The 18896-nt window shown below is 42.5% G+C and overlaps 1 protein-coding gene across 4 annotated transcripts in view; it reads right to left on the bottom strand.

The window, feature by feature from the left end:
- Nucleotides 1-599: 599 nt before the first annotated feature.
- Nucleotides 600-18896, bottom strand: part of LOC102689455 (rho-related GTP-binding protein RhoA-D) — a 44480-nt gene continuing 26183 nt past the window's right edge. For all 4 annotated transcript variants that reach the window (XM_069190282.1, XM_069190283.1, XM_069190284.1 and 1 more), the window contains exons 2-5: nucleotides 13326-13483; nucleotides 9162-9282; nucleotides 7882-8012; nucleotides 600-6069 (exon numbers count right to left, since the gene is read on the bottom strand). In XM_069190282.1, coding sequence (XP_069046383.1) covers nucleotides 5896-6069; nucleotides 7882-8012; nucleotides 9162-9282; nucleotides 13326-13481 — 582 coding nt within the window. In that variant the 5' untranslated portion in view covers nucleotides 13482-13483 and the 3' untranslated portion in view covers nucleotides 600-5895. The remainder of the gene's footprint in view (nucleotides 6070-7881; nucleotides 8013-9161; nucleotides 9283-13325; nucleotides 13484-18896) is intronic.

Below are 18896 nucleotides of genomic sequence, written 5' to 3'. Positions count from 1 at the left end.
GGAGAGGAAGTCTAGCAACTTGTAATCTCTACATTCATTTTTAGATTGGAACATGTAAAGGAATGGTAGTTGGACACTTATCCAAGGAAAATGTACACACAGCAGAAGGAAAACAATGTTTTAATAAAGCTGTATTTTTACTTCAGGGGAAGGGGTCCTGTAACCTCACTTCAAGAAATTTAATCCAAGCTACTACAAAACACACTTCCCCAATACTCATACCTTCTTAGAGAGGCAGCGTTGAGTGGAGTAGCTGTGCATCTCTTACTCAAGTCACCAGTAGCCTACACCCTTTTTACCAGTCTGCAGGAAGACTCTGGCTTGCTTCAAGCCCTCTCCAGCCAGCTGGTGCTACTGGCCCCAGGCCAAGCAAGTGCCTCTCCTTGGCATGGAAGTCCTAAACCCAGGTCTTCACTTTAAAGTCAACCATGTAAGTTCATCACGATTTAGCTGCACTTAAAAAAAAAAATCAGAAGCTGAATACTTGACTTACCTGTTTCAATCACAAAACTGTTCTCACCATTCTGTTTAAAGAGTGGTTTGATTAAAGCACTACTTTTTCCACCAGGCAGAAAAGGCAGGGGGGTATGGGCACACCATTCCAATTTCAAAAATAAGTTTATTAACATGGGTTGTGTTCACTTTATTGGAACATTTACTACAACATTTATATCCTGTTTACAAAGCATAATGACAAATCAGCTCTTATAGAAATCAGCATTATTCATTTTCCAGAACAGAAAAAAAAGTTGTTCCCAGAGTATGCCCATCTGCAATGGGAATGAACAAATTGGTTTTGCTCATGCAGACAATGACATATACAAAACAATTTCTATAAAGATCTGGAGTATAGAAATCACACAGCAAACAGTTTTAAATGTATACATGCTCCACAGCCATATGGCCATGGCTGTGACAGAAGTAGTCCATTTTAAGATGTGCTTGATTCAAAGTACAGATGTTAGAGTCCCTCATTAATTGGCCTAGAAGCATGGAAGTGAGGGTTTGACTGGAAAAAAACAGAAAAAGTACTATAACTCACTCAAGTGACATGAGTCAGTACAGCAATTTGCTTAACTATGGGATCAGTGTTTATTTCCCCCAAAGTCTCACTAGTTAACTGGTGTTGCTGAAGTCACTAAGCTTGAAGTCTAATGTTTCTCAGATAATAGCTGAAATACCTTTTAGGTTCATAGCTGGGACCTGAATAACCACCCTACAATACTTTTCCTTGGGTTTAACTTTTTATCAGCAAGATCAACATCACTACATTGATTTTAAAAAAAGGGTGCAGAAACAAATCGTTCATCTCAACGTTTTATTTATATCCAAATTGAAATCTTGTTTTGCATCTCCAGTCGACTTAGTATCCCCCCTCAGATAAATATTCCATACCTCTTGTTTTTTCTTTTAGAATATTTAAGAATAGAGGTCTTCGCATTAGACCATGTCTTGTAGTCAGCTCCATAAAGAAATGCACAAACCAAGACCGTTTCATCAACTCCAAAGAAGTGCAATCAAACTTCTCTACTCATATTAAGAAGCAGGTGTTAAAACAAATAGAAACAGCCTCTTAATACTTAAACTGTATCAATGCAGAAAATGAATTTGGCCCCTTCCTCACTTACAATTCGCAGCCATAATGTTTTCTTAGACAACATATCCCTCTGCTATTAGTATTTCTGTTGAATCGAGGTCTACTGCTGGTTATTCCTAGAATTTAAGAAACTGGTGAGAGTTGAGCAATAGTCAAAAAAACTGTGTGGACATTTTAAAGTGTTACCAGTACTTCAGACAGCACCCTTTCATAAAACCATATATAAGTACACGTACATACAAAAAAATCTATAGTCTACATATTCCACTAAATCATTAGACTAAGCAGTGCATTATCACACATTAACAAGCTCAAGGCAGAGTTCAGAGCAAAGCAGAGAGCAGCACTATCTGTAGGCAGACCAATAGAAAGGCTCTAGCAGCATTAATCCCACCACTGCCGTTTTTGTGTCTTCTGGAAGCATGAAGTATCACCCACTCTCCACCTCCACTTCCACATAAGGAATGGAAAGAGAAATGCAATGGAAATTACAAGGAAGATCTGGCATAACAAAATAGTGCTTTCTAGTATTAATCTTTTAAAGAAAACCACTTCTACACTAATTGAACAAAGCATCAGATACCTGGCCATTTTAGGAATTAATCAACACATGTGTACACAGATTCTGTTGTGCAACTTTTACATGGCAACTTATGTACTCCATCCCACCTGATCTTGGGAATAGGAAAAGACGCCTGTTAACCATGTTGGATAGAAACCTAGTATTGGGAGCAGAAATGAAGAATACTGAAGAACTCCTAGGAAGCTATACCACAGCCCCCATCCCCACCCAAGCAACATTTCACAGGTAAAACCTGCCTTTGTTATATATCCAGCTGATTTGGCTACGTTAGCCATTTCAAGACTAGGCTTTTGCGTCGGTGACTCCTGGACTGTACTGAGAGAGTAAAGACTGCCAACACACCCTCTGCCTGACCTCTGCACGCTCCAGGATGCCTCGCTGGGGGGTGCTGCACCCCTCGCTAACAGCATGGAAACTAAATCCCCAAGATGCGATCACTGGTAGCCAAGACAGAACAAGCTGGCTGGTCAAAACAGCAGGACTCGACAAGCTGAGCGACAGAGTTCAGCTCATATTCCAGGTGGGCTCCTTAATGCGTGTGGTCTTCCAATTGTATACTTAAGATTAAAGAACTACCTAGAAAAAATCTTTATCCTTGTACAGCAATTTAACAGAAAGTTTAACATTTTTTATTATATGTATGGTTACCCTTGAATTTCAGCCCCAAACCAACAAAGCATGCTGCTCTGAGCATGTATACATTCAAAAAAGAAACTGGCCCTGATTGTGGAGAGATAAAGTAAAAACAAATCCACAAGAGCAAAGCACACAGAAAACAAGGCAATTATAAAATTTGTAAGACAAGGGCATCTTACAATAGAGAGATCATCTAGATCCATAATTCTTAAACTGAAGAGGGTTTAAAATCTTCCCGTGCTTCTCGGATGAATTGATTTACATTGACATTTCGAAAGGCTTGGCAAAGGCTTGCTTTCTACTCTAACAAGAGCTTTGCCTGCGAGTACGGTTTCCATCATTCACACCTAAAATGGTATTTCCATCTCAGATTTTCTTGCCACTGGCCATCTTGGGTTAGAGGTCTTAAGTCTAAAACACTAAACAGCAATAACACTACAAAGAAGGCAAGGCTAGGGGAAAATATTGATTGCATGCTTTTTTACATTTAAAATAAAGTATACAATTCAAAACAAATTATCTCTGGCCTCAATTCCTGGAGAAATTTAGCAAACATAGAAAATCTGTCCAGACTCAATAGTTGGGCTAGGGGAGCTTGAGGTTCACTAGGGGTAGTCAGAAGTGTTCACTGCCCAGCTAGAAGCTGCACAAGTCTGCTTAATCACAAAATAAAGCTCGGGGATTCTCGGGCCTTGACAGCAGCAATGTGCATGTATGAAGAAGACTCTGCGAGCGTTTGCCAACTCTCACCAAAACAGGACAGCTGGGGTCCACAGAGCCATCTCATCTTTCCTCAGTCTCATATGGCTCTGCTCCTGCTGCAGAAATTGGTTGTTACCTAGCAATTTCTGATTGAAGAATAAAAGAGCATCTCTACATGGTACAGTATTAAAAATGCAAACTGGCTACTGTCTTGATTCCTTCAAACACAAACTTCATGGGGAAAGGTTTGTCTGCAGTAAAAACATGCTTTGTTAATGAAATCCATTCCATGTTCTTGGAAAGAGCAACAGATGTCATCCGATGAGGGGCTGGCAGTAGTTGCAACAGCTCGGCCTTTTTTTTGTTCAATGTCAAAAACTCTCCAAAAACTTTCAGTCTGCTTGAGAAATTTACCTCTAATTTATTGCTGCAAAATTAGCTTTCATTTTAGAATGAGCACATGACCTCAATATTGAAATTCGTGGTTCAGCTCTCGTTGATACACTTTCCTCGTATCCATCTCTGTGCAAACACTCAACAGGAAAAATGAAGGCACAAAGGACTAAAGAAAAATGCCCTAGAGTACAACCAAACGCATGGCGAGCTGTGTTCAAAAAAAGGCACTCATTACTGGCAGGCGTTGCCACAGTACACGCAGCTAAACTGGAAGCAAAAGGGGGCAGGTGTAGTGATCTTGGTTAACTGGTCATCTACTGCCATTTAGCAAACCCTTTCTCCATTCCTGGTTGACAAATGGACTAGTGAAGTAAAGGCTTTTCTTATCCAAGCTTGATTAAAAAAAAACTCAACTGGACCTACCTGTCGAACCTCTGTTTGGCACGTCATTGCAAATCAGTGTTTAGTCAAGTACTTCACTGCTGCATGCCTGCCTTTCGTGAACTGATCCATGTCTCCGTGTTCTGCTCACAGCATCACTTAAGTGTGCATTTTGGACCTGAAAGTTGCATGGAAATTGAAAAGACCTTGGGGGTCATGTCACCCAGGGCAGTCCAAGCTGACAACCAGTTCTAGTACAGCTCACCTCTGGGAAAGAAGAGTGTGAAGATTACCACACTGCTAACCTTTTTAAAGTTGGCAAGCTCTCGGTCCCGTCATGGGGAAAACGAACGTCAGGCTGTCAAAGGCACATGGATTAGTGTTGAATTTGATTTAGTTACATAAACAGATGACAGGGCTCATTTTGCAGCTATCTGGCTTGCTTCAAATGTTTTTGAACTGCTTTAGTGTACACAAAGTATAGTCCCAAAATCACAGCCATTTCATTTGCTGACTTGTGCTCTGTCCCAGACGTACAGCTGGCCTTGAACCACTAGAGCTGGTTCGACATAGCGTACATCTGTCCCTCTGTGAGCTAGCAGTGCTGTCAGTGAGACCTGTGCCTCTCCTCTGACTGACAGCACCTCTCCTGTGGGCTTTGTGGAGCTCACTCACAGGGTCACAGCTGTAAGACAGACCTCAAACCAGGAGGTGAGGGTTTAATAAAACAGAAGGTTTACCAATTTCACAGTAACACTCTGAACATGTAATTTTTTTAAGGAACATGCGAGTCTGCAGACTCACTTCAATGTTCACTTCTCTTTCCAAGTGAAAAGAACAAAATCCCACGTGTCCTCAATAATCTCACTTCCTCTTCAGCAGCAAAGACCATGCTGCACAAATGACAGCAGCTGAAACTAAAGACATCGGTAGGCGGAAGGGAGTGTAACCTAGCTAGGATCTTGTTGGCCTTTTAAGAATGTTAAAAAAAACTGCAGACTCCATGCTAATTCAAAGACTTACAAAACTTTTACATGGCACTACATTTACACAGAGGCACAGAAACCTGGATGTACAATTGAAAACCAGGGCAATTTCGCTGAAAAATGACGAGACCAGTTTTCCTGCTAATGTTGGGAGATCTGTAGGACTTATTTTTTTAAAGGGAAACTTGACTTTGGGTGGCTCATTCTAAAAGCCTGATCCACAACCCCCCCCCCAAAAAACAATAAATACAATTACTTGAAGGCAAAACACCGTACAATACAAAAAGCCCAAACACTTTGGGGTGGGGGGGAGACAGAAGGAGAGACTGAAGTATGTATATGCATATACATATACATGTGAATTTATTTTTCCTCATCTTACAAATATGCTGGTGAAAATAACAAAAACAAAGACCCTTTAGTGCCAAAAAAAATAAAGGCAAGTTAAAAAAATCTGTTTCTAACCCGTGTTCCAGCCCAGTCTTATTTTTGTAGTTTCTCCTCCAACTTTTGTGAAATGTGAGAATACAGTACAAGATGGCGTTTGGTAAAGGTTTTTCCTCTCGGTCCTCAGTTTGCTCGCTCTCAAGGTGGGTCTCTTCCTCCTCTTCCGCTCACAAAAGCAGGCAGGTGCTCCTCTTCTTGCGTTTCCGGACCTGCAGCGCCGCCCTGGTGGCCATCTCGAACACCTCTCGCACTCCATCCTTAGTTTTGGCTGAGCACTCCAGGTATCCGAAGGCACTGATTCTATTCGCCATGTCCCGGCCTTCCTCAGGTTTCACAGGCTCCTGCAGGAGCAGAAAATCACAGAGTACAGAGTAAATAAACCCATACCCACCTTACGACTGGGTAAGCCCTGAAAGGGGCTGGAATCCTGTCCAGGGTGTCCTCTCCAGGGTTGCACCTGTTGCTTGTCGAGAAAATCTCCAGCTCCCCCACGACCCAGAACTGGGAGAAGTTGTCAGAAAGTGGACGGATGAAAGGAATGTGGGTGTTTTGCGATAGATTATTATGGACCCGGCCTTGGAGTACACCTTAGAATAGGAGTCTTCCTTCCAGATCCAGGAAAATCTCAATCCAGCAGGATTTTTAAGTGGTCTGTAAATCAGTTTCCAAAGCCCTGGAACACTTTAACAAGTGGTGTTTAATTGATGAGATGTCAAACTACACTGTAAACGAGGTAATCATTAATAATTGCTTACACTTATATAGCACTTTTCTGGACGCTCCACTCAAAGCGCTTTACAAGTAATGGGGACTCCCCTCCACCACCAATGTGCAGCCCCACCTGGATGATGCAACAGTAGCCAAAGTGCACCAGTACCCTCACCACACACCAGCTATCAGTGGGGAGGAGAACAGGAGAACAGAGTGATGAAACCAGTTCATAGATGGGGATTATTAGGAGCCCATGATTGATAAAGGCCAATGGGAAATTTGGCCAGGATGTCAAACTAATTTAGAGAACATTTGAAATAAAAAACTGGCATATCATTCACCTCTGAATTGGATAAAAGAACAGGCCGACTAAAAAGTCCTTGTTACCGTGCCCATGTTAGGGACAAAAAGCAGAACCAAAAACGTGAGCCTTGTACATTAATTAAAAATCAGTAGACAGAGAAAACTGTCCTCTCGCCCTGTTAGTACATCAGTACATCAGAAGCAGGCTCCCAAGAATTTTAAGTTGTACTAATTCATTAGTGAAGGAGAAGATCCCTTCTGTAATTAAAATGGGCAGCTTGGGAACAGGAGGGGTTTGACTGGGCATAGCTAGGCTGGTGCTTGTGCAGACTTATGCAGACTTTAGTGTGCTGAGGGGCTGCTGAAGATCAAGACAATTCTACAAAGGGCCTGTGCGTCACTTAGGACTGCCTCCCGCGGAGAAACCATCACCCTGTCCTTCTCTGGTATACTGATATTAGACAGGGGGCAGGGAACCTGGGGTCTTTCTATGGCGTCGACCAACTTTGCTATGCCGATCTTATTCTAACTCGCTGTCAGGTCAACCTTAACACCATTTTTTAAAAAGTTTTCCAAAACCAGCACAAATGCAACAATTTTAGACTGCCCACCATAGCGTATCATTCATCCCCAGAGGACAAAATATAAATCAGTCACAGCAGAAGCCCACTGCAACAAGGGCTTTACTGTGCCTCTAACCTTGCCCACACACATGGGTACCACAGATCCATATAGAAGCAAGAACAGGGAATATCAATTTAAAATGGGAAAAGAGGAAGGACACCGGTTAAAAGACGTCACATTTTCAAGTCAAAGTTGCATTTAAAAAATTTTCACATCATCCAATTCCTTACATGAGTATGAAGCTGTCCTCTTGCAGGAAGCAGGAATTGCTTCATGATCTCTGGCACTTTCATCAACATAAAAGTGAAGTAAATGCAATGATGCCAAAAAAGTCTTGGAGAGACTGCTGTGTCTGCTGTGAGGAAAATGGTTTTCTAGGTGAAGTGGGTCTCTTCAATCCTATTTATATAGTGGCATTTAGTGCGTCACTAACTTCAGCGGGGATCCAAGGAGGACGGGATCATGGGGGAAACACTCCAGGATCCTAGGAAATGAACACTATTGATTAACATTACCTGCTTCATTTTGGCCAGCTCTCTCCTGGTGTGCTCGTCATTCCTCAGATCCTTCTTGTTTCCCACCAGAATAATCGGGACATTGGGACAGAAATGCTTCACCTCAGGTGTCCACTTCTCAGGGATATTTTCTGCATAAAAAAAAGTTAAGGTTTGTGCATCCCAAAAGATACCATACGTTTATAATACCTGCAGTGAAAGTGACTGGAAAAATAATACAGGGTTTTTGATCCAATTTCTCAGATGAAAAAGCAATGTGGGTTCCTCCCAAAGTGATGGAAGTATTTGAATTAACGTGACTGTTCATTCACTGGGTGGGATTCAGAAAGTCAGCAGTGCCTGTTTTAGACCTGAGTGTGCGGCACTACAGCAGCTACCTACACACGGGGCTTGAAATGTGATTAATCACTGCCCCCCCCCAAAACAAATACTGTAGCCAAGCACCTTTCACAAAATAAGCTGTTTACCTTCTCAACAGCTGAAGGTCAGGACTGAAGAAGCCCTCATGAATAATGTTAAAGCAGTTTGTAATCTGCTTCTCCCCATTAATGCAAGTACTACAAAAAAAATAAGCCTACACAATTTCTCTATATATTCCCCATTGCCTAACCCATTATAAAAGCACTGCAGGGATCCTGAGTGGCTTGACCGATACAGCCACGTGCTCCAAGCACACTGTGTCCAGGACTTGCACTGTGCCCCAGTGGGCACTAGCAGGGGCAGGGCTGGGGATGAGAGCTACAAGGGTGATATCGCAACATCCTGTGGCACCTTTCCTCCAATTCAGAGGAGCTTCACTCTCCTTGTGTGGGTCTAGGGACTGCAGTTGTGAGCTGAGATGTGAAGCCAGCTGCTCCTAGGAGCCAAATCAGGTGAGCGTACAATATAAAATTTTGAATGTATTTTAAAAACCTCTATTTACAGACCCTAGTATTTACAAAAGCGGCCAACGCAATTGGGCTGTAGGATCCTCCTGGGCTGGGTTCTGTCATTTTGCTGCCATTGTCAAACCTGCTCATTTTAATACACTTTCTTATTTCATATTTTTTAGTAAAACAGGGCCGAGATCTCCGTTTCCCAGATGTGCTTTTAAGAAACGGGTCATTACCAGGCCACAACCAAAACAGACGAAGTAACGGAGAAAAGAGCGCATGACACAGGATGCAAGACAAGATAACATCAAAAGGAAAGCAGATGCATAAATTGCCCTGGATTCCGGTTCACTGGATGACTCCGTTCCCACGCGAGGTCAGGTGCACCTTTGTCGACTGCTCCCTTACCTAAGCTGTCAGGGCTGTCGATGGAGAAGCACATGAGGATGACATCGGTGTCGGGATAAGACAGCGGCCTGAGCCGGTCATAGTCTTCCTGGCCTGCTGTGTCCCAGAGGGCGAGCTCCACCTGCAGCAGAAACAGGAGCAGTGAGTACTACTGTCAACCAAGCAGAGCAGGAACTGCCAAACGAGGGACTTGTTCAAAGCTACTCTGCTCCCAGGATACATTTGCTTGTTTTTGTTTTGAAACTCAGATTTTAAAAGCAAAGCTAACAATAACAACAAAGGAATCTTAAAGTAAATAAATTTACTCTCCCCCTCACCCCCACCCTTCAACAACTCTAGAAAAAGCAAATTTTGAAAACTGGGGAAAAAAAACAGCTACGGGAAGAGGTACGCATTCCAATACTAGAAAGTCATGTGTGCTGGAAAGCTAAAAATAGTTCATAACAGATGTGGTCCTTTAGCCTTCCAGAAATTTACTAACTTTTTTTCAAATCAAATTTCTCCACTTCAGTGTTTTGACTTTTTGAGGTTGTGGAGGAAAAGGGAAAATTACAGGGTACATTTTGTTCTGTGCACAGTGATTCAAGTGAGGTCTATGTGGCATTATGTGTACTAATGATCATGTCGGGCTATTGTTCAGGACTGTTTCAGTACATCACATGCCATTGCTTGGGGGAACTCGCAGTATTTCTCAATGAACAGGTCTGAGGTTACCGGGTGTACAATTGATAATGTTGACGTTCACTAAAGGAAATGCCAGAAACTCGAGTTGCTGTACACCTCCACCATAGTCTATGCAGCTCTAAATGGCTAAAAGCACTCAAAACAACATTTTTAAAGCCAAAATTAAAACGCATATCAATGAGGAGGCCATTCGACCCTTCTAACCTTTCTGGTAGTCAGTAATTCATTGATTTCAGGATCTCATCCAGCTCTTTCTTGAAATAAGCCAGGATATCAGCTTCAACAAAATGGCTGGATAATTTGTTCCACATTCCCACGACCCTTTGGGCAAGCAAATGCCTCCCATTCTCAGTTACAAATGCACTTTAACATGTATTTACTAGTTTGCGTTTCGCCCCTTCATTCTGAAGCAATCTGCTGGCTGGACTTTGTCTTTGAGGATTTTGTGAATTTGATTCTCTTAATTTATTCAAAACTTGGTGCCCTTAAAATTGAAAACGAACATTTTTCAAATTAAAAGTTTAAAAATCCTGCAACTCCTAATTAAATAACAGGAGAATGAACAAACCAAAAGCAAAAATATGCTCAGGAAAGGAGAAAAAAAATTAAAGACAGCCCTGCCCAGGAAAAATACTTCTGTCCCTGAGGGGGAATAAAAAAACATTTCACTGATCCTATCGGTGTTCCTACACCAAGGGGTTTCTGGGAATAACAGGAGGAGCCACAGCAATCCAGCTTCAACTCTGTGAGCATCTAGATCTTTCCCCATGCATTTCCTGTGGCACGGTCGACCCCCCAACCTTCCCAGCCAGGACAGGAAATAAGCCCCTTCAATCGGGGCAAGTCGGACCCGTGCAGCCTGTCGAAGGCAAGTGAGGTCTGCTGTCAACACAGGAAGCCAGTGAATGATGTCGTTTCCAGTCTCGCTCAGGACGCAGCCTCTTAAAAAAAAAACCACCAGCGGCACACAGCCCAGTGGAAACTCCCCTCCACCCACAGCAGTGCAACACTGCACCACAGTGGTCTCCAAGTCTGAACAGATTTCTTTCAAAGCAAGACAAGAACTTGCTTTTGTTAGACTCAAATTTGAATGTTCCACTGCACAGTGAGCATTAGGAATTTCTACAAGTGCAGCTGAGTCAGTGCTTAACACCTACTAGAAGGCCGTATTATGAAGACTGCATGGAGCCCAGTGTCAGAGATCCTACTGTATTCTGTTCAGTTGGACCCAAGGCTTAATCCGTGGCCTCTGGCACTTTCCAACAGCTGCAGATGAGCCTTCTAAAATGAAGACCAAACTGTGCTGTAGGAGTCCAGGGTACCAGTCTCGGCTTACACAACAACAACTGCTACAACTGCTGGGGGTGAATGCATTGTGGACCATGGGGACCTTCGTGAGGAAAAACTCATGAAGCTCTCGATAGGATTCTCCACACAGCAGGACAAGTTCTGTCACTATAGCCCTTCTGACAATTATTGCTTTGGTAACCCTAAACTTCTACCAGAGGTACATGTAACCCTATTGTAGAAATTTTGGAGCCGTCATTTTTATATCAAAAGGTCTTTCATCGTATCAACAGAGCTACAAGTGAACATTTTCTTTAACAGTGCTGAAATGTCTAAACTGGAACGTCTGTGGCAAAAATTTCCTGTTCCTGTTTTTCCCAGGACATACTGGGTACGTTTGCACATGACTTACTTAATTCCGATCTCCTACTTCACCCCCTGATAACCCATTGAATAATGGAGACTTTGCCATCTGGCTGGTTGCACAGCCAGCATATCTCTGGGTCTAATCATTAGCACTGAATCATAAATGCAGAGCTCCTTATTGTCCACAACTGCAGACGTCTAAAAATAAAGCTTGAAAATCCACAAAAGGGGAGAAAAAGGCTCAGAACTGCTGACAAATGTCTGTCTTGACATCACTATTTAGACAGGAATTCAGTAATTCACCTTGACAAACTTGTTTATTCTCTAGCTGGTTCTGCAGCCTCTATTCAGCAGTTGCTTGTTAGAATGCACTGTTCATGCTTCACACCCAAGCCAACTTCATTTTTTCAATTTTTTCAGTACCAGCTTCTAAGGAATTGAATGAGTCCACTTGCAATTAAAGTTTAAGCAGTAATACCTTTATTATCCAATATAGCTGTCCTGCACCCCACAGGACAGAGACTGGCTTTCTCCATGAACAGCTAGATCTGTACTGTTTTGCATTTCTGTTTTTTTATTTTGAGTACAACAACCCTTTACACTGGCCTTTAGCCAACTGGCTCACAGTTAAAACATTAAAATCTGGTATTTATTCAATACGCTGAGCTGCTTTCAATTTTAGGCTGGCAATAGGCATAGTTACAATATTTAAAATACTTATTAATGATGAATTAAACCCAGAAGGCAACGATTAAGCTTTTCTAAACCGGAGTCCACCGAAGACAAGATGCCTGCTAATTGTCTTTTAAAAGATTGAAGCGTTGCTGAATAACAAACACTGAAAACAGTACACTATCTGCAGTTTGTCTGCCCAGTTTACTGCTTGGCTTCACCTTTCTCTGCCAAAGCAACTCGAGCATTGAAAGTGGCGGAATTGTCACCATTCCCTTCTCCAGGGGTTCTCCAACCCCAGAGCCTTTGAATTTCAGTGAAGTTAGAGGTGACCGTATTACCCATCATCCTGCTTACTATCATTACCCTGTTTAATGTCAATTTTCCAAAAACCACTTGCTGTGCACCATATGCTCTTTGAGAAATTAATCTCGCCAAGCCGTTCTTCACAGTGCACGCGGCCTGTCAATGCTGCGTGGGCGGGACCTGCTCCCCAACCACAGGACACAACCAATAATCATCTCCGCTGATACTGACAGTTCTCACAACCTGTCAAAGCCCAGCTGTGTGGGCACTCTTAATGGGCTACTGCTCAGTCACCAGCGGCCAACATCACAGCGCTCTGTTTCTCTGCAAAGCCGCCAATGTGTCAACTTGCAGGCAAGCCAAAGGTAAAGATAATACAATACGCCTCTGCAAAGAGCAACCAAAAATGTGCAGAGACGGCAAAAAATCCTCCATCTTCCCATCTGCTGTCAGCAAAGTTTGCAAAACCTGAAATGCTGTTCTGGCTGTCTACATAAAACTACAGGTACTGCAACGTTGACAACTTTTGTTAGACCTTGTTCTCGCTACTTCAAATTTAATGTCTATAGTAAAAGCTACAATAAATTCTCATTTTTTCAAAAAAAGTTCAAGTTCAAAAAAGAGATAAAGTGTATGCATTTGCCGTTAAGCTTAAGGATGTTAAGTACAGAACACTAAAATACAACGCTAGTTGGTTTTTGATCTATCTATACCTACCTATCTGTATGACAATCGGGATATTAAACTACATTGTAGGACATCTCTGATGAGGGCACAGCTCTTGCCCAGTTTGCTAGAAGCAGCTGGACTCAAACCCGCTTTCCTCTCCCCCTGTCCTGTGCCACCCACCTGCTTGCCATCGACTTCGATGTCGGCGATGTAGTTCTCGAAGACGGTGGGCACGTACACCTCGGGGAACTGGTCCTTGCTGAAGACGATCAGTAGACACGTCTTCCCACAGGCACCATCGCCCACAATCACCAGCTTCTTCCGGATCGTTGTCATGTCTGAGAGAGACGGAGGAAGGACAGACATGTTAGGGTGCAGCTCCTGTTGGGGTCCGACAAACCGGGAGACCTGAAGATGCTAGTTCCATGGCACCATTTAGCTTTTTTGGGGTGGAAAAAAGTTCTTAAGTTGTCGCTTTGAAAATGTACCCCAATTAAGCAACCAAGGTTGAAAATTCTTATTCTTGGTATAATGGGACCAACATAAGTATGCATGTTCCCCCCCACCCAGCTCTCCAAGTGCCAGTTCCCTGAAAAGATACACACTGGCCCTCCAGGAACTGGACTACCCATCCCGAACACTAAAACCTTTTTCACTAGCTGCCTTTCTAAAATGCAGAGGAAGGACTTTGTGCTGAACACTCCGACTGCACTGCCTTGCTTATGTCCAACATCAATTCCTACCAAACGCTTACGGTTATTACAATAAACAGCCTTAAAAGAACTAAAAAGGTCTATTTCTATTTTGGTGGAGCACAACAAGGACTACTGCAAGATTTTCCTCTGAGCAACCTTGAAAAGGGTTTCTTACATTGACCTTGAAACATGGAAATCGGACTCGAACAAACGGTGGATATCGCCATTCTGAAATGTCTTTAAGGGAAACTGAAGAAGGCTGTTGAGAGGCTGTGGAGAACTAAAAATTAATGGTCTGTTACTGAGGCAAAAAAAATGGGGGGTAGGTCATTACTGCCTTTCAGCTGGTACACAGACATTTGTATTCAGCAACAGCAGACAAGCGAATGTGAGCAGACAAGACCCCATCGGTGCAAAAGTGCAAAGTCAGGGAGGGAACTGGATGGTTTATGCCCCCACTCAGATTCTTCTACAGCAGCATTTCAAAACGATTACTGCTTCAGATGCACCAGGACAGGTGCAGTTTATTCGCTACTTCAGTGATGCTCTTTACTCATGTACTGTCACGCCATATTTACAGAAGAGCTCCATCTTCCTGCGATCAAGGAGACATACGTGCTGATCAATGCTGACCTCCCACGAGCGGCCATTAATGAAGTGGAGGTGATAAAGACAGCTGCTGGATAGCTGCCAGCCTACACAGAAGATCTATGACCATGAGATCCTACTTACTCATACTTACCCCGTCCTCCCCACCCTCATATTGATAATGGCACGATTGATCAGGGTCACTGACAACGTAGCAGGATCGTAGCCAGAACACAGGGGTGGGCAGGTGCTAGGATGATTAGTTCTATATTAAAAGATGCTTCATAGACTCTTGATTTGTCATTATCTAACCCTTTGCTTCTTCAGCAGCCAGAGATACAGGCAGCACTTCCCTCATGATTTGAAACAAGAGTCCACAATAACAGTCCTGTCAAGACTATAAATGGAAAAATCTGTGGCTAAATGGAGTCTAGACAGACTAGGTGCTGTTATCCTGCCATATAACCTCTACAGGGCCCACTTGAATTTGCTCAACACCAGGGTTCATTTAAACAGAGCCAAGATGGGCTATTCTGTGTGAACATGGGCTAGTAAGGGAAACTTTCACTTCCTCCAGTTGTGGGCAAGCCTGTTCATTATCCGACGGACTGCTTTTCCAGCTTGGACGCTAGACCTGGTTTAAGATGACATCTTCCACATTTCGTTACTTGATGGACTAGGCACGTCCACGTTTAAGATAAAGGGCTCCTTATCGGGAGGCTCCCACTCCAAGTCCTGACATACTGAGGCCTTCCTGGCAGGGAATTTGAAGAAGCTGTTGCCATGTTTCATGCTTTAGCCTTTGGTCACTGCGATACTCATCTGCTAAATGAGCAGGCTAATTCCTCAAATTATTTCCTATCAAACAGTCGTCCCAGTGTGACAGTTGCTTCAAAGATGTGCCTCAAAAAGAGCAAAATACTCACATTTTGAGGGGTTCAGATACATGGCAATTTGTCTGGTCATTTTATTGAATACCAAAACTTCTGCAGCACATTCACTGAACCTGAGCTGAAGATCAAGGACATCAACCTCATTTCTGGAAACAATTTTTGTCTCTCCAAGACACTGGTCTGCAGTCCCCTTTATAAAAAGGGTTGTCCGTTCTGAAAAACAGCTGATAGAAGAGCACAAGGAGAGACTGATAGTCCTTGAGATCTAAAGGGCTGCACACACCTTGGACTTCAGTTCTTAATTGCCTTGTGAAAACTGTTCGTTTATGAAATCCATCACAGGTACAAATGTTGAATAAATGCAGGTGAAAAAAGTTTATTTGCAGAATATAAATACTACAGAAAAACTTTGCATCGCAGAAATTAATTTGCCCTGGATACTATTTAGGCCACTCTGCGAGAAAAAAAAACAGCTTATCTTCTCAACAAAGAAAGACCAGCTTTTCAGTATAGCTTTCTTATCCTGTTTCCACAATTGTGTGGATCTTCTAGCACCTCTGCCAGGTGCACAGTGCACTGACAATTGACTAAAGCAATACTTTAGCTTCCTCAATGCATTCTAACCTTGCCCTTGTTATGTACTTGAAGCCGGTTAGACCAGATGTCTTCAAGAGCACAGCCCTGTTTCTCTGCATGTACCTCCCACAACAATGTGAAACACCTTAGGGCCAGCACCACACCAAGACGGGCTGTTTCAGGTCAAGGCCCACTGGAGAATCTGACCTGGCACCACAATTAAGAGGGAAAGTCTGGTTACTTTCAGACATCGGTTATGTCCCTAGAGGCAGCAGAAATTCTTTGCAATAATAAAAAGAAAGCACCCCCCCATCATTCAAGTATCACCAGTGTGAATGAGAAGGTTTTATTCACTGTTCAATCTGGCTTGCTCTACTTCCCTGTAATTTCTAAGGAACAGTTTAGAAATGACATTATAAAAATGACACTTGGTACCCAAACGAAACAAGAATGTCAACCCAATAACAAAACCTCAATCCCAAAGTACCCCTTGGATGGCAGTTTTGCATGCTAAAATTTTAACAACCTCCATTATATGTGTAGAAAAGGAAAGTAAAATTAAACTGCACTGGATAGCCCATAAGTGCAAGAAATTACATTGACAAGTCACAGCATACAACTGCCAGGAAAAAAGGGTGCGAGTCCCATTTCAGGCATAGACCTCTTGAACAGCAACTGAACTACAGATGCAACTACCTGATCAGCCTCCTTAAAATGCACAAGAGAGAGCTTTACCCGAGTTACAGAAGACACTTGGACACCATCCCTTAACTGCCAGGAAAGCAAGGCTGCCTTTTCTACCATTTGCCACCTGCAGGTTATCTCTCCTCCAATGCTGAAAGTTTCCCTTATCTCAGCCAGTAGTGCCACTCTCTCCTATCCACAACTTTCCATCAGTCAGATCCAAGGCTGTTGAAAAAGATGGCAAATGACACACTTAGCAGAGTAGGATCCTAGAGAATAGCCAGACCATCTCTCCTTTCAGTGGGGTTGCCAAATGCCCCCCAAAAAAACCTTGACAATCTGGGTCAGTCAAGAAATCTGCTTCCTTTAAGACTAATGGACAAGCTGAGCAATAGTTAATTCTCCAAGAGGCATGAAAAAAAAAAGACTTCAGCTGAATAAATACTGAAGCCACTATTGAGCATTCTTGTGCACTCACCCATGTCCAATTTGTTTTTCACCCCATTAAATAATACCTCACCCCTAAGGCAACATGCATAAAACAAAAACTTGGATATCTTCAGGTTAATCAACTTGCAAGCTCAAGGAACAGTTAAGGGTATACCTAATGCTGGGCCAGAGGACTTCAGTGCAACAGGAAAATTAAGTCTGCTCCCTTGGGTTGAGGAGTTATTGCAGGGGTGGTCAACTTTGAAACCTTGACGCAGTATGGTAAATCTTCCAATAGTACCAAACTGATCATTAATTGCTTAATTAGTGTAGTGTATGACAAATCACTTTCACTCTTATAATTAAGGATGAGCTGGACCAAAGGTTTGCCATGGTGTGGAATCCTGATGCAGAAGTTGACAATACTGCGGCTGGAATGATGCCAACTGAAGTGATGAGCACTTGAAACTGAATACCAGAGCCAAGAACCTGTATTGATTAATCGGAACACTGCAGGAAAATATTTGCCTAATGGTGAAGGAAAGCATCTCTCATGTACCCCGTTTTATTAATTAGTGCTATTAAGTGCAAAGCTGTTCCTAATTAGGACAGTAATTCACCAGACTGTATAAACAGTCCCTTGACAGTAAATAACAGGTTGTGCATCTCATACCATAAGGGCGATATCTAAATTAACAGGAAGTAAGAATAAAGGTTTTCTACAAGTTCTAGAAATTTTTTGTATGTGCATAATTGTGCCTGTCTATTACAAACGTCACAGTACAGCATGTGTAAATCTCCCACATGTTCACCTGTGCAGCCAGGCCCTCCTCTTAGATGTAAAAAAAAAACATCACATTCAAGAGGAGGTTGTGTCCTATTTTGCATATTTGGTTAGAAATCAATACCCAAATCTCACCCAGATGTTCTGTTGCTACAGTAGTTTCATTTCTTTTAAGGTCCAGTCAGGAACCCGTTTCTGGTTCCATTTTGGACCGGACTGCTATACAAGGGTTGGCAGCTCATGATAGCGATCAGAGCTCTGGTTTCTTAAAGAGGAACTGCAACGCTATTTTCATATTTCGGGGTTAGAAAGGATTAGTACTGATGAGTGCACTTCAAACCACAATAAAAGCAAAAGGTACACAGTAACTTGTAAAACCTCAAATTTACATCACAAAATAGACTACATTTCCAGGTATGCACAGAGCCATATTCTGCAATACAAAACAAGACAACAAAACTTGCAGGCCATATGAATTGTATTCACAAGCCTGTTTACATCACTTTTAATCCAACAGAAACAGAGTACAGAAAACCAGAAGTAACACTGGCCAAATTAACTTCTAGACTGTACTCAATCTTAATTCTTGTGCGCAAGTTAAGCCGTCTGAGAAGGTTTTCATTCTAGGTGTAGTACGGCCTCTTCAAAACCTTTCCAAGACTTCAAAGTGACAAATTCCATCATCTCCCTGGAAAGGGTGAAGAACAGCGTCTTGTTTTATACCATTTAAAAACTAAACATCTACTAGCCATTTTATTTTTGAGCATTAAAATATTTCAGACTGAACAACTGCACGACCAGATAGGTTTGCAAACTGGCAGTTTCTCCATAACATTAAGGGGCTTTTTGCAGAAAACGAAACCATTGTAAAAAAACAGGATTGGCAAAAAAAAATGAAGCTGTCAAAAACATCTATGCAGGAGGTCATTAAAGATGGTCACGCAGCTTCAAATGACTTCCATTTTTATAACAGCAGGGTGATTAACGTATTAATCGAGAAGCATTAAGTTAAAAAAAAAATCTTCTGTGCTGATGTATAGGCATGTCATGGCGAAGATGGTGCTGGATGGCTGATGTTGAAGGATGTAGCGAGCACCATGGC

This window comes from Lepisosteus oculatus, chromosome 5 (genome assembly GCF_040954835.1).
Source record: "Lepisosteus oculatus isolate fLepOcu1 chromosome 5, fLepOcu1.hap2, whole genome shotgun sequence".
NCBI lineage: Eukaryota > Metazoa > Chordata > Actinopteri > Semionotiformes > Lepisosteidae > Lepisosteus > Lepisosteus oculatus.
Note: the sequence above shows the minus strand (reverse complement) of the source record. Positions and strands in the feature narration are given on the sequence as shown.